Source organism: Hemitrygon akajei, chromosome 12, assembly GCF_048418815.1.
Source record: "Hemitrygon akajei chromosome 12, sHemAka1.3, whole genome shotgun sequence".
Lineage (NCBI taxonomy): Eukaryota > Metazoa > Chordata > Chondrichthyes > Myliobatiformes > Dasyatidae > Hemitrygon > Hemitrygon akajei.
The window spans coordinates 69,460,420-69,484,992 of record NC_133135.1 but is presented as its reverse complement, the minus strand read 5'-3'; the positions used below and the strand labels follow the sequence as shown (position 1 = coordinate 69,484,992).

Genomic DNA, 24,573 nt, shown 5'->3' with positions numbered 1-24,573 from the left:
AGTAAGATAGCTATGAGGAAATGGGAGAAAGGCTAATGAATTGCCAGGATGGTATGTGGAAATACCATGTGTATGGGTATATTTACAATGAAATTTGGAGTTCTACAATAAAATTTATGATGATAAGTACAAGTGCATCTTAAAAGGCTTTAGAATAACTATTGGAGCAAGCTGCTGTGAAGTGCTGAGGAATTACAATCAAAATGTTATTGAATGCAGCATGCTTCCTTGTGAGTGACTTTATGGTTTGCTATTATTGTAATTCTTCAGCACTTCACAGCAGCTTGGTCGGACTGTTATTCTAAAGCCTTTTAAGATACACTTATACTAATCATTGTAAGTTTTGTTATTCCTGTGGTCATGATCCATTGCTGATACTTTAAACAGAGCCACCTGCAAGCTAATCCTGATAATTTCTTTCCCTTTCTTTCCTCTTGGTTTTGGCTTTCAGTATTTACCTGAAGCAATATTGAAATGCAATTAGATTAAAAACAGCAAATGGTAGATAAGTTTTGGCCTAGCAGTTGTTTTACTGTATAGTGGTAGGAGGAAGGGACATAAAACGGGATTCAGTGTTCTGTATTATTCAAGTTATTTATAGTGTTGTAAATAATTTGCATATTGCATGTTGTGTAGAGGAAGAAATAATATTGGATTAGGAAAAAGAAACTAAATATTGAGCCAAGGGAAGTTTATGGAAGAAGGGAGAACGATGTCAAGGTAGAACTGATTAATGACTTCTTGAGATTAAATGAGGGACCTTCTTTAATCTGTCATTCAATTTCTCTCTGATAGAGCAGAGGGAAATTGTTTCCATAAATCCTGGATCAGATATATTTTCCTCCACAAATTAATAAATATGTCAGAATATCTTTATAAAATGAGTCACACATTTTTCTGTGATTTTTTTCCATGCTTTCTAATATTGCTGCAATTAAAAATTTAAAAATCCTTACATTTTTCATGTTTTCTCTTTAGCCTGATGATGAAAACGAAGTTCATTATGATGCAGAGGTTTATGTTACAAAGCATGATGTGAATGAGATAAAGATGTTTCTCAGTGGTAAACCATGGAAGTCTGGTCCTTTGGATGATGCACTTAGTAAACTTCTGATTAATTTTAAGCATCATGATCCTGAAGTTTGGAAATGGAAGTTTGAGAACCAATTTGGAGTGGATCTCCCTACAGTACTTCAGGTGAGAAACTTTTTTTAAATTCGTATTAAAAATAACTTGAAATTTATTAGTTTATAAACCAAAAATATTTCATGATCATTAGTTTTGTTATGATTTTGCATGAATTATTCATGAGTTGAATAGTGTTGAATGTTGCTTTGCAGTCATACAAATATCAAACATGGCCTAGTTGGTAATACCTGAAGAGGTGTAGGTTTGGATCCCACTCTTAAGACTTAATAGTTCAATTTAATATCAGGGAATGTATACAGTGTACAACCTGAAATTCTTACTCTTTTCAAACATCCATGAAGCAGGAAGAATGAATGACAGAAAGCATTAGGACCTCAAAGCCCCCTCTCCCCCAGGCAGCAGCAAAAACATCAACCCCACCCTCTCCCCTCCCCCCACTCACTCCAGCAAAAGCATCAACCTCCCACCAGCCACCATGCAAGCAATAGCAAAGCCTCCAGGGATTATGATTTAGAGTCTATCAAAAACTACTGACCATCCCGGCACTTTGACGTCTCAGACAGACTGTCTCTCCCACTCGTAAAATAGAGAGAGATATCGCTTCTGCCACAGTGAACGGGGAGACCAACAGCTCTCTGTTTTGATGTTATAATCTACAGCGTCACTTGTCCAAGTTCCCCGACTCGAGGACCAACAGACTCTCACTCACCATCAAGAGAGGCTTCACTTGAGTACACGGGCCTCCTTTCTACTGCAACACACACAAGCTGCTGTCCTGATGTTTCCATCTCCCGCGACACTTCAGTTGCTGAATCAGGTCGTCCACGGGGCCAGACCCCAAAGGCACTCACCTTCCAGGCTGCAGCTTGAAATATCGAAACGCCAAGCCACTCAGCAAGTCTGAAAGCAAGAATTCACTGCCCATGGAAACAAATGGAGCTTGAGCTTGAACTGTAGATCACGGAGTCCAACATGACCCCAGCCACTTTGAAAAGAAAAAAGAGACGTGAGAGAACAGAAAAAAGACTTGACCACATAATTCCAAACTCTTGCTCCAGTGCAGCTTCGAGGGAGTACTGGAATTAGAAATAGTATCCTGCGGATTAGGTGTTTTAAGACATTTGCATCTGTCATCTTAGTGTAATAAATCATGTTGTACTGTTTTAAACTGAGCTGGGAAGTTATCCCTGTATACAAGCCTGCTTATAATATCACTATGCATTGTGCTCTCTAATGTTACAATGGGTTATTTCATTGACTATATTAAATATACCTGTATGCCTTTCAGATGTGCAGTGAGCACTACTAACATATAACTTGACACTTGCTGAGGTCAAATCTTACCCCAAAACACAACAGTAATGTAATCAAATATTCAGATGCAGGCGATCCACGGTGACTTGGTCGTTTGGGTTCCAAATCCGATGGCCCATAGAAGGTGGAGGGTAGTGCTTGATAGGTCTTATCCTGGCTGGAGGTACATGACTAGAGCTGTTCTTCGGGAATCCATACTGGGCTGTCGGCTGTTTGTGACACATACAAATGACTTGGATGAAAATATGGGTTGACGGATTAGTAATTTTGCAGATGACGCAAAGGTTGGTGACACTGAATAATGAAGAAGGTTGCCAAAGGATACCGCAGATATAGCTCGGTTGCAGATTTGGGCAGAGAAGTAGCAAAGTACACAGTTAATGGCAGGACCCTCAATAGAACTGATGTACCAAGGAACTTTAGGGTCCAAATACATGGTTTCCTGAAAGTAGCTGCACAAATTGATGGGGTGGTAAAGATGTCATATTCAACTTTATTAGAGTACAGGCGGTCCCCGGGTTACGTACAAGTTCTGTTCCTGTGTCTGTCTTTAAGTCGAATTTGTATGTAAGTCAGAACAAGTACATCTGGTATTATTTAGCGTCAGTCAAACGTTTGTCTTAGTATATAGTATATATTTTACCTTTCTATGTGTATGAAACACTTAAGAAACGTATGTATTCTGATAATTAAACCACTGCGTTGCTTAGTAATAATTGTCGCTTTCATCGGGGCAGGGCCTTTCAAATGCTCCATTATACTCATTTTATCCTTTAAAATTGTTCCGATCGTTGACCGACTGTAGCCTAACGCTTTTCCAATGACCAATGGCGTTTCACCTCTTTCCAAACGCTTTATTATTTCCACTTTATTTTCAATCATGATCGCTTCCCGTCAATGGAACAGAAACATTGTGTGCGGCGAGTCCTGAGCTGCGCCGGCTCCCGAGGTCCGCTGGGTCCTAAGGACCACCGCACTGAGACAGGCTAAATGGGACAAGTGGGGGCTGTGCTGGGTTTGGGTATTTGATCCTCCACAATATTCCGCGTGGGAATTTAAACTGGAGGTGGCAGTGTTTTTTTTTTACGAGGTCGAGTTGCAAGCTCGAAATCAACCTGGCACAGATGGTACGAGAGTCACTGGATCGACATCAACCAGGCACGGGAGCGGTCTGTCATTGGATCGAACTCGGGAACCTCCGTTCTCCAGCCCGGTGCTGATCTCACTGCGCCACCAGCTGACCGGAACGGTTGGGGGGGGTGGGCAGGGTCAGGGTGAATCTTACTAAGAAAAATTTTAGCCAAATACCAAGTCAAACACTCAACACAGTGTCAACGGCAATGACTTAAAATGGTGGACGACGTCGCGATCTGACTTAAAATGGCGGAAGGCGTTCTCCTTCCTCAGTTCATAAGTACGAGTTGTCCGTAAGTCGGAGGTTCGTAACTCAGGGACTGCCTGTTTTGCATTTATTTCTGGTCACCCTATTATATGGAAGCTATGGGGAGAGTTCAGAAGAGGTTTACCAGAATGTTGCTTGGAATAGAGGGTAATACTAGGGAAAGCATCTGGTCTCAATGGAGTTCCTGGCCGAGGACCTGTGTCGACCAGTTGGCCGGTGTGCTCATGGATATCCTCAACCTCTCGCTGCTGCAGTGTGTGCTACCCACCTGCTTCAGTCGTACCAGTGCCCAAGAAGAATGTGGTAACCTGTCTAAATGACTCACCCAGTGCACTTACATCCACAGTGATGAAGTGTTTTGAGAGGCTGGTGTTGAAGCATATCAGCTCCTGTCTGAATGGTGACTTGGATCGGCTCCAATTTGCCTACCAGCAGATGCTATCCCTTTATCTCTTCACACAACCCTGGAACATCTGGACAGCAAAGATACATACATCAGGATGTTCTTTAGTGATTACAGCTTGGCAGTTATTCCCTCAAGACTAATCAGTAAACTCCAAGACCTGTGCCTCAATAACCCCTTGTGCAATTGGATACTGGATTTCTTCACTTGTAGACCCCAGCCAGTTTGAATCGGCAAAAACATCTCCTCCACAGTCTCCATTGGCAAATGAGCACCGCAAGGATATGTACTTACTGCTCTACTCACTTTACACCTACGACCATGTGGCTAAGTACAGATCCAATATCGTACACAAGTTTGCTGATGATACCACTGTTGTGGGCTGTATCAAAGTGGATGATGAATTAGCATATAGGAAGGACATTGAAAACTTGTCTGAGTGGTGTAATAACAACCCTCACTCAATGTCAATAAGACCAAGGAACTGAGTGTCGACTTCAGGCGAGGGAAACCAGATCCATGAGCCTTAATCATCTGATCAGAGGTGGAGAGTGTCAGTAACTTAAAATTCCTGGGTGTCACTATCTCAGAGTGATAGTGACTGTCCTGGATCCATCATATAAATATTATTGTGAGAGAGCACAACAACACCTCTACTTCCTCAGGAGTCTGCGGAGGTCCAGAATGTCTTTGAAAACCTTGGCAAATTTCTATCGATTTGTGGTGCTGACTGGCTGCTTCACAGCTTGGTACGGGAAGACCAATGCCTTTTTGAGTAGAAAATCCTACAAAAGGTAGTTGCTTTGTCCCATTACATCCGGATAAAGTGCTCCCAACCATAGAACACATCTATGTCGTGTAGAAAAACAGCATCCAAGATCAAAGATCCTCACCCCCCCCCCCCCCCCACCCCCAGGCCATGCTATTTATTTGCATCTACGTTTGCACAGTCTGTTTACAGAAATTGTTTTATAGATTTGCTAATGTATGACCTCAAAAAAAAGAATCTCTGTGTTATATGTAGTGACACATACGTACTTTGATAATAAATTTTACTTTGAACTACTAGGGAGAATGTATTTAAGTTGAAGAGGAAGGTTCAGAGAGATGTTGGGGGAAGTTCGTTTATACAGAGAGTGGTGAGTGCCTGAAAGGCTCTGGCAGAGGTGGTGGTGGAGGCAGATATGATAGAAGTGTTTAATGTGCAGGGATTGGAAGGATATGGACTGGTCATATCACAGCCTGGGATGCACAGCAGTGGAAGACACTGTCCAGAGTAGTGGACTCAGCCGGTTCCATCCTCGGTACAACACAAGAGCTGATGTCTCAGGAAGGTAACATTCATTACTAAGGGCCCTCACCATCCGGGTCGTTGCCTCTTCTGCTTGCTGCCATCAGGCAGGAGGTATAGGAACCAGAAGGCCCACATCTCAAGATTCAACAACACAGCCTCTTTCCCGCTGCCAGCAGTATCTGAACCAATCTGAACAACCCTAGCACTATGTCAGACTATATTTCCTTCAACTGGAATAAACGTTAAGTTTAGTTGTTTTTTTTTCTTCTGTTGTTGTGACTCTTTTGAAGTTGTAGGGTAATGTAATTGGAGGAAATGTACATAATTCACAACCACCGACATTGAGTTAGGGTTTCACTTTAAGAAGTTGGTCAGACGTGATGCTGTAATAACATAAAGGTTTAAGCACACTTTCTGTTCACGTTTTGGAGTTCAATAAAATATGTTACAGTGTTTATTAAACACCTCACACCATTTTATATGTGACATCCTTCACTGGTGATCCCAGTGCTCTAGGACAATTCCAGAGTTATTGAACATGGCAGCTAACTCAGTCACATTAAAACTACCGGTGTTTTGGGAGCAAAATACAGTTGCTTGGTTTGTACAAGCTGAGGCCCAATTCACACTGCAAGAACAACATACACAAAATGCTGGTGGAACACACCAGGCCAGGCAGCATCTATAAGGAGAAGCACTGTCGACGTTTCGGGCCGAGACCCTTCGTCAGGACTAACCGAAAGGAAAGATAGTAAGAGATTTGAAAGTAGTGGGGGGTGGAGGAAATGCGAAATGATAGGAGAAGACCGGAGGGGGTGGGATGAAGCTAAGAGCTGGAAAGGTGATTGGCGAAAGTGATACAGAGCTGGAGAAGGGAAAGGATCATGGGATGGGAGGCCTTGGGAGAAAGAAAGGAGGGTGGGGGGATGCTCCAGAGGGAGATGGAGAACAGGCAAACAACAAAATATGTCAGGGATGGGGTAAGAAGGGGAGGAGGGGCATCAACGGAAGTTAGAGAAGTCAATGTTCATGCCATCAGGTTGGAGGCTACCCAGCCGGTATATAAGGTGTTGTTCCTCCAACCTGAGTTTGGATTCATTTTGACAATAGAGGAGGCCATGGATAGATATATCAGAATGGGAATGGGATGTGGAATTAAAATGTGTGGCCACTGGGTGATCCTGCTTTTTCTGGCGGACCAAGCGTAGGTGTTCAGCGAAATGGTCTCCCAGTCTGTGTCGGTTCTCACTAATATATAAAAGGCCACACCGGGAGCACCGGACACAGTATACCACACCAGCCGACTCACAGGTGAAGTGACACTTCACCTGGAAGGACTGTCTGGGGCCCTGAATGGTGGTGAGGGAGGAAGTGTAAGGGCAGGTGTAGCACTTGTTCCGCTTACGAGGATAAGTGCCGGGGGGAGATCGGTGGGAAGGGATGGGGGGGGACGAGTGGACAAGGGAGTCGCGTAGGGAGCGATCCCTGCGGAAAGCAGAAAGGGTAGTGGTAGTGCTTGGTAGTGGGATCCCGTTGGATCATCCCACCCCCTCTGGTCTTCTATCATTTTGCATTTCCCCTTCCCCCCACTACTTTCAAATCCCTTAGTATCTCTCCTTTCAGTTAGTCCTGACGAAGGGTCTCGGCCCGAAACGTCGACAGTGCTTCTCCCTATAGATGCTGCCTGGCCTGCTGTGTTCCACCAGCATTTTGTGTGTGTTGTTGTTTGAATTTCCAGCATCTGCAGATTTCCTCGTATTTGCTCACACTGCAAGAAATCATCATGACTCAGTAATGTTGTTCAGTAATTCTACAGCTACAAGAACATCCGCCTGAACACAATAAATATTGGTCGGTGAAAAGTCACAGATTTTTGGACCATCAGAGTGTGAGTGCGCCAAACAGTTGCTCTCCTTGCCTGGTCTCAGCAATGCTAAGCCTTCGGAGCTAATGGATCACATGCTGTGTCTCTCCTGGGAAATCACCATCCTTGTTTCATTTTTAAAGAGCTCTTCATGCAGCAAATGCCTGATCCAGTTTGCATAGCCCTTGCTAATGAACCCGTGAAGGACTATAATGGCTGATAGCCTACACTCGGCCAGGCGGCGGTGCATAATTCCTCCTCATTTCCCTGCCTCAGTAAGTCCAGTCAGCAAGGCCTCCAACGTAAGTACATGAAGCAGAATGTTAACTAATGCTGCAAAGCAGACTACGCCAGGTCTGTGTTTTTACCAGGCTCACTTTGGTATAAATGCTAGGAAGTGCCAACCACCTTGCAGCTTTGACAGTGCCAGCACATCAGGACATAGGGTTCCAGCTGCCAGGGTCATCTATTACACACACCCTTTCAGGGCGACTCTTTCTGTGTGACATGGATGATCAGGTGAGTGTGCTGCCTGCATTGTCTATTGATGAGAAGGCAAAGAGCAACAAAACCTCACTGGAGCAGGATCCAGACTAATGGGACATTGATCAGAAGCACATGGCAGCTGCTCGCCTTCTTCATCCACCAGCGCTGACCCCCCGAAAGCAAGTACAGCACGTTTGACTGTGAGCTTTGTAGTCTCCATCTGGCTGTCTGCTGTTTTTGTTTTCTTCTAGAGGATCACCATCTCACAGTGTCCGTTGACCACAAACCCCTCGTGCACATGATGACCAAAATATCAGACCCTTGGTCCTTACAGCAGTAATGCCACCTGGCCTACGTATCCGAGTTCACAATGTAGCTAGGGGGAAAATGATGCTGTGGCTGATCAGCTCTCACAGCCAGCCGTTCAGGTCATACACATAGGGGTTGACTATACCGACATGGCAGCCTACCAAACTGCAGACCCAGAGGTCCAGGCTTATTGTACAGCAGTCACAGGTCTGTAGTTGCCTGACATAAGTTCAGGGTATTTGGGATTTCTCTCCTGTGCGATGTCTCAACCAGTCGCCCTCATCCCATCGTGTCCTCAGACTGGAGGTGGACAGTTTTTGACTCCGTACATGGTCTCTTATGGCCTCACAGAAACTGGTTGCACTAAAGTTTGTGTGGCACAGCCTTTGAAAGGATATGAGTGATTGAACTGCAGCCTATGTGGAGTGCCAGTGGGCAAAAATTAACCATCGTGTTCTGGCACCATTGGCACCTTTTAAGGTCCCTGTGCGACGGTTTGACCATGTCAATGTGGACCTTCTTGGTCCTCTCCCCCCTTACCGTGGTGGACTGTACCACTGGGTGGCCAGAGCTTGTCCCCCCAGCATCGACAACAGCTGCAGACGTGGCTCGGGTGTTCATCAACACCTGGATTGGCACCACATCTGGTACTTCCTCTGACCACAGTCCCCAATTCATGTCAAACCTTTGGGCTGTAATGGCCCAGAACTCGGCGTTGCTACATCACACCATGGTGTATCACTAGCTGTTCAATGACTTATGCGAGCAGTTTCATCGTTCCGTAAGAGTTGCTCTGAGCGCTTCCCTGACTGATGAGTGTTGGTGTGATAATCTCCCATGGGTCCTGCTGGGGCTCAGAACAGCTCCAAAAGGACCTACAGTCATCTGTGGCTGAGTGGGTACGCAGACAGCCGTTACAAGTGCCAGGTGATTTCATTCCTGACACCACAACTGCTCAATCAGTCTCTCAACAGCATTCCACACTCCTTGGTCAATTCAATTCCTCTTCACCTATTCCTACCTCCCATCGTGGTGTAAAGCACTCTTGGGTTCCTATTGACCTACATTCTGTGTCGTTTGTTTTCATCTACCATGGTGCACACAAACGTCTCCTTACAAAGCCCATTCCGCATTTTGGTACAGGGAGAAAAGACTTTTATCATAGGTAATACTTTATTGTCACCAAACAGTTGATACTAGAGCGTACAATCATCACAGCAATATTTGATTCTGCGCTTCGCGCTCCCTGAAGTACAAATCAAAGTAAATTTAATAAAAAATTTAAATTATAAATCATAATTAGAAAATAGAAAAGGGGAAGTAAGGTTGTGCAAGTCAGGTCCGGATATTTGGAAGGTACTGCCCAGATCTGGGTCAGGATCCGTTCAGCAGTCTTATCACAGTTGGAAAGAAGCTGTTCCCAAATCTAGCCATATAAATCTTCAAGCTCCTGAACCTTCTCCCGGAGGGAAGAGGGACAAAAAGTGTGTTGGCTGGATGGGCCTGATTACCCTGGCAGCACTGCTCTGACAGCGTGCGGTGTAAAGTGAGTCCAAGGATGGAAGATTGGTTTGTGTGATGTGCTGGGCTATGTTCACAATCTTCTGCAGCTTCTTCTGGTCTTGGACAGGACAACTTCCATACCAGGTTGTGATGCACCCTAGAAGAATGCTTTCTATGATACATCTATAAAAATTAGTGATAGGCCAAATTTCTTCAGCTTTCTCAGGAAGTAAAGGCACTGATGAGCCTTCTTGGCAGTGGACTCTGCTTGGTTAGACCAAGTCAAGTCATTTGTGATATTCACCCCGAGGAACTTAAAGCTTTTGACCCGTTCCACCTGCGACCACTGATGTAGATGGGGTCATGCGGTCCGCTACTCCTTCTGAAGTCAACAACCAATAGGGGGTAAATCTGAACGTATTTTGGCAGTTTGCCTTAAACTGCCCGCTGAGATATGGAAGATTCTCTACCATGCTCCGGCGATGCAACATGACCATGAGTGTGTCAACACGCATCTGGACGAGCCAGAGGCACCTGCTGATCCTCCACCCGTGGAACATAAGACCTGTTGCACTTCGGGAAGTCAAATGTAAGCAGAAAGTGTACAGTTAATGGCAGGACTCCTAACAGCATTGATGTATCTTGGGGTACAAATTCATATCTCCCTGGAAGTGGCAATGCAAGTACCGTAGATTCCGGACTACAGAGCGCACCTGATTAAAAGCCGCTGGCTCTAATTTTAGAAAGAAAATCAATTTTTTACTTGTACAGGCCGCACCGGATTTTTGGCCGCAGGTGTCCCATGTTGTAATATGAGATATTTACACAGAAAGATAATACACGTGAGGATTTTTTAACTTTTAATTAAATCCATATGGTAACATAAACAAATACATATTGCAAATGCTTTTTTTCGAACCGTGCCTGTAACGCGGCTACTTTTAAATATACGTTGCGTATACTTTTTTACTGAACAACATTCCAATATCTCCTAACGACTGGTAAAAAATATATATACTGCAGCCTACCAGGAAAAGTTATTGATCGCCTTTAACTTAAAAGCAGCGTTCGCTCAGATCCAATGCCGCTCGCGTAATGCGCTCCCCCCCTCCTTCCCGTTTATCGCAAACTGGCATTTTTCCCACAAGACACCGCGAAACCGGGTGTGACGTCATAGCATCCCGCGATGTAGTACAGAAAACAAATATAGTTAAAACACTTCTAACTTTAACTAGAAAATGAATTACTAAGCGAAAATATTATAAACTAAATAACTGCCATAAAGGCAGCACAATGCTTTTCTTCGAGTGTTTTCCATGTTGATGAGGGTGAGTACAAATGACTGATTTACAATAATTTAATTGTGAAAGTGCGCTTGATTTATCGTACAATTTCATTGGACCTCTGTGAACTACTCATCAATTTTATTGGTCTACTGTTACGAGGCAAAATGTTTTTGGCGGCATGAAAAAAATCATGCATTAGCCGCACCGTATTAAAGGCCGCAGAGTTCAAAGCTGTTCAAAATGTGGGGAAAAAGTAGCGGCTTATAATCCGACATCTACGGTAGATAAGGTGGTAAAGAGGATGTATAGCATATAAGACCATAAGACATAGGAGCAGAATTACGCCTTTTGGCCCATCGAATCTGCTTTGCCATTCAATCATGGCTGATCCTTTTTTATCCCCTCCTCAGCCTTCTCCCCCTGACCTTTGATGCAATGGCCAATTAAGAACCTATCAATCTCTGCCTTAAGTACACCCAATAATCTGGCCACCACTGCTGCATGTGTTAACAAATTTCACAGACACACCACTCTCTGGCTGAAAAAATTTCTCCACATCTCTGTTTTACTCACCCATCTATCCTGAGATGGTGCCCTCTTGTCCTAGACTCCCCCATCATGGGAAACATCTACTCTATCAAGACCTTTCAACATTTGAAAGGATTCAGTGAGATCACCTTTCATCCTTCTAAATTCCAGCAAGTACAGACCCAGAGCCATCAAACATTCCTCATATGGCCTCTCTTTCATTCCCAGAATCATCCTTGTGAACCTTCTCTGAACCCTCTCCAATGCCATCACATCTTTTCTTGGATGAGGAACACAAAACTGTTCACAATACTCAAGGTGAGGTCTCACCATTGCTTTATAAAGCCTCAGCGTCACATACCTGCTCTATGTGCTTTCGTCACCAGGAGCAGAGAGTATAGGAGTCAGGAAAACGTGTTGTATAAAGCATTGTTTAGAATGCACGGAGTATCGCATGCAGTTCTAGCTTTGGAGAATGTGTAGAAGAGATTTACAAGGCTGCTGTTTGGATTTGAGTTTATCAGCTACAAGGAGAATTGGACAAACTAGAATTGATTTATCTGAGCTTCAGTAGCTGAGCCAGAGACCTGGTAGAAGATTATCAAATTATGAGAGGCCTAGATGAGGTAGGTAGCCAAAACAGAAATGTTGAATACTAGATGGCATAGCTTTAAGAGAAGGGGAGGAAAGTTTAAAGGATTTGTTTAAGGCAGGTTCCCCACACAAAGTGATAGGTGCTTGGAATCTGCTGCCAGGAATGGTACTGGAAGCCAATAAGGCAGTGGCATTCAGAGGCCTCTGGATAGACACATGAATATAGATAATAACCATATAACAATTACAGCACAGAAACAGGCCATCTCGGCCCTTCTAATCCGTGCCGAATGTACAGGCAGAGGGGACTAGTTTAACTTGGCGTCATGCTCGGCACAGACATAGTGGGCAGAGGGGCCTGTTACTGTGCTGCATGTCAGCAAACAGAACAATCTGCTCATTGACCTGGGAGTGTGGTGGAGTACATGCATTTGACTGCATCAGCTCAATCCTTCTGATGTGGAAAGGGTTGAGAGTTTGTCCTGGACCAACCACATGGATGCTGCTACCAACATAGCACACTGACATCTTTACTTCCTCAGAAGGCTAAAGAAGTTCAACATGTCCCCAGTGACCCTCACTAATTTGTGCAGATACGCCATAGAAAGCATCCAATCTGGATGCATCCCAGTTTGGTATGGTAACTATCCTGCCTCAGACTGTAAGAACTTATTGTGACCACAGCCCAGTCAATCACAAAAACCAACCTCCCTCTGTGGACACTGCCTTGGGAAAGCAACCAACATAATCAAGAACCTCTCCCACGCTGGTCATTGTCTCCTCCCTTCTCCCATCAGGCAGAAGAAATAAACACTTGAGAGCTTCTAACTCACTGTGTCAGACTCTTGAATGGACCTATCATACACTAAAAAGTGAACACAACACTTGATGTCTTAAATCAACTGTAACAGTGCTCTGCATTCTGTTTTCCTTTTTTACTACTTTGAAGTACTTGTGTATAGAGTGACCTGCTGGGTGGCATCAAACAAATACTTCTCACTGTATTTTGGTACACATGACAACAAACTAAAGAGCTGATTTTAAAGAGCAAACATGAGGAAATCTGCAGATGCTGGAAATTCAAACAACACACACAAAATGCTGGTGAAACACAGCAGGCCAGGCAGCATTTATAAGGAGAAACACTGTCGACGTTAAAGGAAAGATACTAAGAGATTTGAAAGTAGTGGGAGGGAGGGGGAAATGCAAAATGATAGAAGACCGGAGGGGGTGGGGTGAAGCTAAGAGTTGGAAAGGTGATTGGCGAAAGTGATACAGAGCTGGAGAAGGGAAAGGATCATGGGACGGGAGGCCTAGGGAGAAAGAAAGGGGGAGGGGAGCACCAGAGGGAGATGGAGAACAGGCAGAGTGATGGGCAGAAAGAGAGAAAAAAAAGGAGGGGGGAAAAAACTAAATATATCGGATGGGGTAAGAAGGGGAGGAGGGGCATTAACGGAGGTTAGAGAAGTCAATGTTCATGCCATCAGGTTGGAGGCTACCCAGCTGGTATATAAGGTGTTGTTCCTCCAACCTGAGTGTGGCTTCATCTAGAACGTCGACAGTGCTTCTCCTTATAGATGCTGCCTGGCCAGCTGTGTTCCACCAGCATTTTGTGTGTGTTGTTTAAAGAGCTGATTGTTTATTTCAGGAAAGGAAACGGGAGGTGAACATGCACCAGTCTACACTGGGGCATCGGTGGTGGAGAGAGTCAGTAACTATAAAGTCCTGGGTGTTGGCATATCGGATTATCTGTCTTGGGCCAACACGTAGGTGCAATCCCAAAGAAGGCACACCAGCATCTTTCATAGAACGTTTGGCTTGTCAGTGAATACTCTTAACAAACCTCTATAGATGTACTGTTGGAGGTATCTGGACTGATTGCATCATGGTCATGTATGTCGCAGGAACACATTGTATTCTGCCCAATGCATCCCAGGCACATCCCTCCCCTCCACTGGTAGTTTCTACAGGAGGCACTGTTCAAGAAGGAAACATCCACTATCAAAAATCTCCACCATCCGATTCATGTAATCTTCTCGTAATTATCATCAGGCAGGAGGTAGAGAAGCCTTGAAGTCCTTCACCACCAGTTCAAGAACAGCTAATTCCCTTCAATTAGTTCATTTTTGAACCAATTGGTAAAACCCTAATCCTACAGTTTAACAATGCTATGAGCGCTTTAATCATTTTGCACTAAAGTGTACTTTGTTTTTCTATCCTAATCGTATTCTTGTCAGAATTGTGTATAATTTGTATTGAATTTGTATTTTTCTTGTGAGTTGCTTATATACTATGTGCCTGTGATTTCAATGTACCTGTGCACCTGCATTTGTACATATGAGTAAATTCAACAATACGGATAATACATTAATGCCTCTAAGAAACCAATAACCTGTGTCTGTCTTGGTGTACTATCTCATCTGATGGATGACCACCAATAATGCAGTGTATTCTTCATAGAATTGTCAATTATTGTGATTGTGCAAAGGGTTGATTTTTTTATCAATGATCTTACTAGCAGGGTTAATACTGAACTAAGCTGGAAATCAAGGTTATGCACAAACTTACTCAAGTCACTGTAATGACAGCACAGCCATGAGTTGCATAGCTTCAAAGCAACACTCATCTAATCTAATTTAACTCTTTCTAGTTCCATTTCATCCTGACTTCCATGCTTTTTATGATCCATGTTGTTACATGAATGAAGTCACCAGAGAGAAGTACAGATAGATATGAAGCAGCCTCTTTATTCAACAAAATATCACAAATAAGCTGACAGCCTTGGAGTCACAAGAGAGAAAGAGGGAGACTCTGCTTGACCCAACACTACTGAACATTTGATATGCTGAAGATCAAAGACAAATTCAGGTTAATCCCAACAGATCCATATTTATAATGCTTCTTTTGAACTACATGTAACGGTTTCAAATACCTGGTTCTTCCCACCAACACACTTCCCTCTTCACACCTATGTTACAGACATCTAAACACACACAAATAATGAATTTAAATCAGCATGCCTGTTCTGCCAATTAACTTGGTTCATGGTTCTTAGGAACTCCTTGTTCAGAGCTGCATTTTAAATTTAATTCATAATTCAGGGAGCACGAAGCACAGAAACAAATATCACTGTGATGATTGTACGCTCTAGTATCAAATGTTTGGTGACAATAAAGTATAATGATAATGATAATTCATATTTGAATATGAAGGCTAGTAGACTAAGTCAGCTAAAGTTATTTGCTACAAGTGTTAACCCCAAAAATCACTCTAACAATCGAGTCTCATCAAAGGATAAGAAATAGCCTTGCAATCTCTCAGTGAAATGTGTTATTATTAAGTGCAAGTGAAGTGAAAAGTGTTTTGCATTAACTGGAATTACTGGTTTTGACTGTAAGTGATTGTTTTTGCCTTTCCTTTTCAGCTCCTGATCTGCATACTTTGTATTATTGCAATTGTTCATCTGGCATGGGCATCTTTGACACGACCCTATCATTTCATATTATTCTGCTTTTTGATTAGTTTTGGGTGGAACTGGGTGTATTTGTATAAGGTATGGAAGGCTATGATTTTGCTTCTTTAAACTTCTGATAAAATTTTGCTTAATTTTGATTTTAAATATTTGTGTAAAGTACAGCATCATGCGACATGGAAACAACCTCTTGGCCCAACGAGCCCAAGCTAACCAACAGTGCCTATTTGCACTAATTTCATTCTACCCACATTCCCATTGATTGCACCTTAGGTCAGTATTGAACTCGTTGCTAGAACTGTGATAGAGCCACTGTCCTTGTCCTTGTTGTATCACTGTGCCGCCAGCCAGTATTCCATTTTATACTGGGACTTTGCATTTATTTATCAACTAATTTGTAATTATTAGTTTGACTCATGAGGCTTCTTCATAAAATGCTTTTGGTTTACATGTATCTTCATGTACTTACCAAAGGAATGATTAGCTTGCAGGTCATTGTCTATTAGGCTTTGTACCTGTCCACAGGATTCCAGAGGCTTTAACATATAATGCCTTTACTAATCATCATTTCAATTGCTGGAGGAGGATTACTTCATTTGGGTTTAAACAAATTTTGGTGGTGGCACAAAATTTCTGTTGATTTGGCACTGTATTAGCATTCTCAAAATTGGGTTAGTAGGACAGGTATGCAAGAGGAAATATAAATTAGTGGCTGAGATTATATTGAAGACAACCTTTTGAAACAGTAAGGATACTGACTTATACCATCTGTCCCTGAGGTGATATGAGATGATCTTTTGAATTAAATATCAGAAAAAGATGATGCTTCATGTTGTCCATGTTAAAATAAGGAAATAATTATTTGCAAAAAAAGTGGATATCTGAAAATGCTGGCACATGTATCAATACTTCTTTCTTCTTCTATTGGTTGTGTGATGAAAAATTGCATATTGTACAATCTTACGATTAATACAATGTGCTTTATTTTTGCAGACAGCTTTTGCTAAGCGACAGGCTAATGTAGCCAAGTGGGAATTTGATAAACCTGTATGTGCAGGGGTCGAAAAAATGAATTGGAAAGGTAGTCTGGTTGGTGAGTACTTTATAATGAAGCTTTTAGTCATAGAGATTCCCATTCTCATGCAATACCTCTAATGATTTTACTTTTGTTAAGAGTGACAGTATTACAGAATGTAATATGGTTGTGTCACGTTAGTCATAAAGCATACACATCTGCAATGACACCAAAAAATCTTTTCATTACTTTATTTCACAGAATTAACATTCGAGGCTGTAATACTTATGAATATTTGGTTATAATGGTGCACTGGTGGCTATCTGACTAAAGGACCAAGTATAAATTGGTTCTCAGATAATTTTGTTGAATTAAATGAAACAAAGTTAGCAGTGAAGTTACTTGAGTGGAAAAATAACAATTCATTAAACATTTACAAAATTCTTGCAAGGCTAGACCAGGAGGGTGCAGGGAAGATGCTTGCACTGACTGAAGAACCTAGAACCAGGGGGTCATTGGCTCAAAGTAAAAGGTAGACCACTAGGGCTGAGATCAAAATCAGAACCTATTTTATTATCAAATGTTCAAAGTACATTTATCATCAAAGTATGTATGCAGTATACAACCCTGACTTTAGTCTTCCCGCAGGGAACCACAAAACAAAGAAACACCTTGGCTCCTGTTCAAAAACAAACAAACATCCGCTGAGCAAAAGATAGAACAAATCACACTAACAGCAAAAATAAGCGAAGAACACACAGAATATTTAAACATCAAACTACAGAATCCTTGACATAGTCATTGTATAGTAGTTCAGTTCAAGTTAACTCTATGTCGTTTGTTGATTGCAGGCCGTAGAGCCAGTCCGTGTCAAAGTGCCCCAATCAAAATCATGCAAAATAGCAATAAAAAAAGGGAGTAACTAGAAACACATATAACGTCAACTGCAGAGTCCTCTGAAAACAAGTCCAATCCACAAGTGTGCCAATGAAACCTTGCCCAAGAGTGAAGATGCCTGCTGCTTTATCCAGCACCAGTGTCAGAGAGGGAGAGGGAGGCTGGACAAACACAAGCAGACAGCACTGAACACCCGCTCACCTTCTGCTCTTGTCCTCATTGATTTAAATCTTGCTCGACACTTTATTCAGCAAGGTTGCCAAGTAATGGAGCCAGTTCTCAACTTTGCCCTCAACTATACCAAACTCCCTCAGAGACAGTAACAGCACCAGATCATTCAGTCAGCCCAAGAACACATCTTCAAAATGTAAATTACAGGCTCCAATTGCACACAGATTAGCAGTAGAAGTATGTTTAAAATAAGTAGTAGTTTCATGAACTGTCTGCAGGACATCGCCGTTAGTCACATTGGTGGCTGGTGCCACCATCGACAAAGAGCAGGAGAGACGTGAAATTTTATTTTTTGCAGTGGCAGTACAGTGCTATACATTTAAAAAATTACTATAATTTACAACAAGAAATAAGTTATGCACAAAGTCAAAATGTTCTTGATCCATTTAGAAATCTGATGGTGAAGGGGTAGGGATAGAAGCTGTTCCTAGAATATTGAGTGTGTGACTTCAGGCTCCGTTACCTCTTCCCTAATGTCAGCAAAGAGAAAAGGGCATGAACTGGTTGGTCCTTAATTATGGATGCTGTCTTTTGAGGCATCACCTATTGAAGATGTTTGTACTGCCTTTATGGCAGTTATTTAGTTTATAATATTTTCGCTTAGTAATTCGTGTGTTAGCATTTTTTAGTTAAAGTTAGGATTGTTTAAGTAAAATTCGTTGTCTGTAATATATCGCGGCGAGGACGTCACATCCGGTTTCGCCACGTCTTGTGGGAAAATACCGGTTTGGGATAAACGCAAGGGTGGGGGCCTGACATGTGCCAGTTCAGCGCAAGCAGAGTTTTCTTTCTACGCACCAGAAACACAGTGAAAGCAACGCTGTAAGTCATGAGATAATCGATATGTTGAATTAAAATGTTAACGCTGATTGTAACGTTCTCGCTCGAGTGTAACGGAACGCCGAGTTAAACATCGAGATAAACCGTAGTCAATGAAAACAAGGTCGCAGTAAGATTAACCATTTACTGTTCACTCTTCTCATTAACGTATGGTGAAAACTGTTGATAAAACAATACAAGATTGGTACAGTGTTTGTTTCCTTCTAAATATCACATTTACATTGTGAATACTTGCAAAGGTAAAACTACAATAACTACATTACATTAAAGTGCAGCATACAGTCAGAATCTACCTGCTCCATTGACTGCTTTAAATACACTTCAACACAAACTATCCCTACTCTTTAACTAACGAAAACATAAACCTTATCGACCGTCGTTACTTTTAACAGAATCGGCGTTAACATTTTAATTCAACATATCGATTATCTCATGACTTACAGCGTTGCTTTCACTGTGTCTTTGGTGCGTAGAGAACAAACTTAACTAGCGCTGTGGCGCCACATGTGAGCACCCCCCACCCTTGCGTTTATCCCGAACCGGTATTTTCCCACAAGACGCGGCGAAACTGGATGTGATGTGATCGCAGCCGCGATATATTACAGACAAATGAATTTACTTAAACAATCCTAACTTTAACTAAAAAATGCTAACAAATTACTAAGCGAAAATATTATAAACTAAATAACTGCCATAAAGGCAGCACACTCCCCGCTTGACCTTCGTAAGGTCACAATGAACATAATACAAACTTCAGTCTCTAAATCAGTCATTAGGTAGAAGTAGAATGACTTCTGTAACGGGCCTTTGGTAAATTTTCACATCACCTTGGTCGGTAGTTTTCAACTCGACTTTCCTGACATGTCCATCCCGACTAGGGAATGTGGCAGTGGTTCTGGCCATTGGCCAGCAGTTGCGGGCGATTTGCTTGTCCCTGAGCAGGACTAAATCTCCAACTTGAAGGTTCCTGCGGGGTTCTGTCCACTTTTGTCTGTGTTGCTGCATCTCGGGTTTCCTTTTCAGGGTTTTTTGCAAGGACGTGAACCGCTTGACTGCCTGCTCTTTGTTGTTTGGTAAGCACTGGCGTGGTTCTCTGAAAGGTAGTGGGGCGACCCCACTATTTGCTTTGTCTCTGAAGACCTTGGTGTCCTCTGTTTTTAAGAAGATGGCGTCTTGAGCCGATGGAGCAAGTTTATTATCATGCTCCGATTGAGCGAAGACTGACTGACCCAGCGCCTCGTCAGTTACTTTGCGCTTGTTAAAGCCTTGTTGTGCTTCCTGGACACACATGGAACTTGTGCGGGGTTGAAGAATCGAATGGCGGCTACTCTCTAGCACATTGGTCTTGAGTGTGTTAACCGTCAATTTGTGTATGTTGCCAGGGCACACCTCTCCTATCACCACCCAGCCCAGATCCAGGTGTTGCGCAAAGGGGGCATCGTGTGGTCCATTGACCTGCTGCCTAACCTTGTGTACCCGGAGAACATCTCTTCCTAATAGCAGGAGTATTTCTGCTTCTGGATCCAGTTCTGGGATGTGTTTGGCGATGTGGTGGAGATGTGGCTGGTGTAGCACCGCACTTGGCGTCGGGATTTCAGTGCGGTTATTCACAATTTCATCGCACTCTAAGAGTGGAGGGAGACAGATGACGACTTTACCCTCCAGGGACTCGATCTGGAAGCCTTCAGCCTTCCTTCCGTAAGTTTCCATGTTGCCTGAGCAAGTTCTAAGGTAGTATGGGAACTGCTCACTCTCAATGTTGAACAAGTTAAAGAACTCTGGACTGACTAGCGAGCGATTGCTCTGATCATCCAGAATTACGTAGGCTTTGATGGCCTTGTCTTTGGCTCCCTTAGGGTACACCTTAGTGAGACAGATCTTTGAACAAGAACGGCTTGACTGAGCTTGACCGCAAACTTCTGTACAGCTCAAGCTGACAACGGTTGTCCTGGAGTGAGCTTCTCCCTCCCCGCCGTCCTGTTGTGGGGGTGAAGGAGCGTAGTCGGTTTGCGGTAACGGGCCGGGATGCATGGCCCCATCGTGATTAGTGCTATTACATTCCGGGCACTTCACGGCGATCATACACTCTCTAGCACAGTGAGAGGTCGAGGAACAGCATTTAAAACATATTCTTTTCTCCTTGAGAAGGGCCTTCCTCTCTTCAAGGGGTTTTTCCCTAAACGTTCTGCATTCCTTGAGGGGGTGGGTTTTGTTATGCAATGGACAATTCTTGCTAGGGTTGTTGTTAGTTGTAAAGACTTCGGTCTTAAGCACTGAGACTGGTTTAATAACGTTGAAATTATTTGAAGAGGATTTATCTGGCTTGGTGTAAATTGTACTGCTTCCTGGACCTATGAGGCTAGGATCATTTCGCTTCTTCGCCTCCTTGCACACAAACCTAGTGAAATACTCGAAGGGAGGAAATCGACCTCTGTGTTCTTCCTTGTACTCTGAGCCAACGGACAACCACCTGTCCTGCAGCCCAAATGGAAGTTTGTCCACGATTTGTCTAATCCCGGTTGGAGTGTCTAGGTATACTAGGCCAGCTGAGTAGCCATCTTCTTTGGCGCCTTGAATCTCCATGAGTAAATCTCCGAATTCTCTTAGCTTAGTGTGGTCCTTGGCTGACACCTTAGGAAAATTTCCCAAACGTTGGCATAGCGCCGCTTTAATAATTTCGGGGGCCCCATAGCCCTCCTGAAGTCTCTCCCATGCTTTCTTCAATGCTAGCTCGGGTTTGTTGATGTACACTGAACGTATGCGTCTCACCTGTTCGCATGATTCTTTTCCCAGCCATTTTGCCATAAGATCCAACTTCTGGGTTGCTCTGAGCTGGACTCCGTCGATAGCATTGGTGAATGTGGAGTGCCATGCACGGTAATTTTCAGGTTTATCGTCGAACTGGTATAGTCCTGAAGTGACGAGATCCCGTTGTGCTAAATACCGTACTACGGGTTCGGCTGCAAGTGGCATGCGGGCTGAGGGAACATGTCTGCGGGTACACAACAATATAACTCGGAGTCCTGCCATGTGCAGAAGTTCGCTGATGACACGGCCATAGTGGGGTGTGTCAGGAATGGACAGGAGGAGGAGTATAGGAAACTGATACAGGACTTTGTGATATGGTGCAACTCAAACTACCTGCGTCTCAATATCACCAAGACCAAGGAGATGGTGGTGGACTTTAGGAGATCTAGGCCTCATATGGAGCCAGTGATCATTAATGGAGAATGCGTGGAGCAGGTTAAGACCTACAAGTATCTGGGAGTACAGTTAGACAAGAAGCTAGACTGGACTGCCAACACAGATGCCTTGTGCAGGAAGGCACAGAGTCGACTGTACTTCCTTAGAAGGTTGGCGTCATTCAATGTCTGTAGTGAGATGCTGAAGATGTTCTATAGGTCAGTTGTGGAGAGCGCCCTCTTCTTCGTGGTGGCGTGTTGGGGAGGAAGCATTAAGAAGAGGGACGCCTCACGTCTTAATAAGCTGGTAAGGAAGGCGGGTTCTGTCGTGGGCAAAGTACTGGAGAGTTTAACATCGGTAGCTGAGCGAAGGGCGCTGAGTAGGCTACGGTCAATTATGGAAAACTCTGAACATCCTCTACATAGCACCATCCAGAGACAGAGAAGCAGTTTCAGCGACAGGTTACTATCGATGCAATGCTCCTCAGACAGGATGAAGAGGTCAATACTCCCCAATGCCATTAGGCTTTACAATTCAACTGCCAGGACTTAAGAACTTTTTAAAAGCTATTATTAATGCTTTTTGAGATAGTGATTTAGATGCATATCATATTTTTTACTGAGTTAAGTATTGTATGTAATTAGTTTTGCTACAACAAGTGTATGGGACATTGGAAAAAAAAGTTGAATTTCCCCATGGGGATGAATAAAGTATCTATCTATCAATCAACTGAGGGCGTACATCTGTTATGGAATTTGCTGTTCTGGACTCAGTCTTTGCCTCTCTTCTCCCCAAATGTGGTAAGTTTGGTGTCGAGAAGTGCTTGTCATGAGCCCTTTCATTCCTGGATTCATTGCGGGGTTGCGAGGGTAAATTGTATTCCTCGGATGGATGCGATGCGGTCGGGCCTCTCTGAGACTCCTCATGACGTGGGACGTTATGAAATGAGTGTGGAGCAGAAGAACGAATCTTCCAGCTTATTTGAGATTGGACATAGTCTCTTGTGCGTTCCAACCTGATCTTTTCTGAAGTAGATTTTCCGTCAACCGGATCATGCATTTCTTCAGCATCTTCTATTAACTCTGCTTCCACCCTGGCAGCTGCTGCTTCTCGTTCTAGCTTCAGCACTTCTAACTTTGCCTCTACCCTTTTTCTTTCCAACTCGTTTTCGGCTTCTCTGGCAGCCTTTTTCCTCTGGTTTTCGGCTTCTCTGGCAGCCTCTTCCTTCTGGTTTTCGGCTTCTCTGGCAGCCTTTTTCCTTCTGGTTTTCGGCTTCTCTGGCAGCCTCTTCCTTCTGGTTTTCGGCTTCTCTGGCAGCCGCTTCCATTTTTACTTCTACTTCTTGTTTGGCAAAGCACACTCGCACATTGGCGGCTTCTGCTTTAGCTCTTGCTTGGATGGCCTTACTTGATGCCCTACTGCCCCTGTCGCAGGATGGCAACGACTTGATGCTGGACCGAGTTGACATTGCTGCACTTGAAACACCTGATAATGCCGCTTTTTCACTGTAACGTTCTAGCTCGGGTGTAACGGAACGCCGAGTTAAACGTCGAGATAAACCGTAGTCAATGAAAACAAGGTCGCAGTAAGATTAACCATTTACTGTTCACTCTTCTCATTAACGTATGGTGAAAACTGTTGATAAAACAATACAAGATTGGTACAGTGTTTGTTTCCTTCTAAATATCACATTTACATCGTGAATACTTGCAAAGGTAAAACTGCAATAACTACATTACATTAAAGTGCAGCATACAGTCAGAATCTACCTGCTCCATTGACTGCTTTAAATACACTTCAACACAAACTATCCCGACTCTTTAACTAACGAAAACATAAACCTTATCGACCGTCATTAATTTTAACAGAATCGATGTTAACATTTTAATTCAACATATTGATTATCTCATGACTTACAGCGTTGCTTTCACTGTGTCTTTGGTGCGTAGAGAACAAACTTAACTAGCGCTGTGGCGCCACATGTGAGCACCCCCCACCCTTGCGTTTATCCCGAACCGGTATTTTCCCACAAGACGCGGCGAAACTGGATGTGATGTGATCGCAGCCGCGATATATTACAGACAAATGAATTTACTTAAACAATCCTAACTTTAACTAAAAAATGCTAACAAATTACTAAGCGAAAATATTATAAACTAAATAACTGCCATAAAGGCAGCACACTGATTCTGTTAAAAGTAACGACGGTCGATAAGGTTTATGTTTTCGTTAGTTAAAGAGTCGGGATAGTTTGTGTTGAAGTGTATTTAAAGCAGTCAATGGAGCAGGTAGATTCTGACTTTATGCTGCACTTTAATGTAATGTAGTTATTGTAGTTTTACCTTTGCAAGTATTCACGATGTAAATGTGATACCTAGAAGGAAACAAACACTGTACCAATCTTGTATTGTTTTATCAACAGTTTTCACCATACGTTAATGTGAAGAGTGAACAGTAAATGGTTAATCTTACTGCGACCTTGTTTTTATTGACTACGGTTTACCTCTACGTTTAACTCGGGTTTCGTTACACCCGAGCGAGAACGTTACAATGTTATTGATGATTGAATGAATAGATGAAGATCCATTTGAACATAGGATCAGGAGTTGGCCATTTGGCCTTTCAAGTCTGTTCCATTATATATCAATATCATGAATACTTTTCTACCTCAGCACTACTTTCTAGCATTATCCCTATGTGCCTTCATTCCCTATTGCCCAGAATAATCCAATGTGCTTTGCCTCCTAATGAAAACAGCAGAGTTTCCACAGTTGCCCAGCAGAGAGAGCTCCAAATGTACAGA

General features: G+C 43.1%; 1 protein-coding gene across 1 annotated transcript in view; it reads left to right on the top strand.

Moving 5' to 3' along the window:
- The window catches only part of clcc1 (chloride channel CLIC-like 1), a 51,010-nt gene that overhangs the window by 19,930 nt on the left and 6,507 nt on the right, over positions 1-24,573 (top strand). Inside the window, exons 5-7 of the mRNA XM_073063426.1 lie at positions 979-1,197; positions 15,557-15,685; positions 16,598-16,697. Of these exons, the coding sequence (XP_072919527.1) occupies positions 979-1,197; positions 15,557-15,685; positions 16,598-16,697 (448 nt within the window). The remainder of the gene's footprint in view (positions 1-978; positions 1,198-15,556; positions 15,686-16,597; positions 16,698-24,573) is intronic.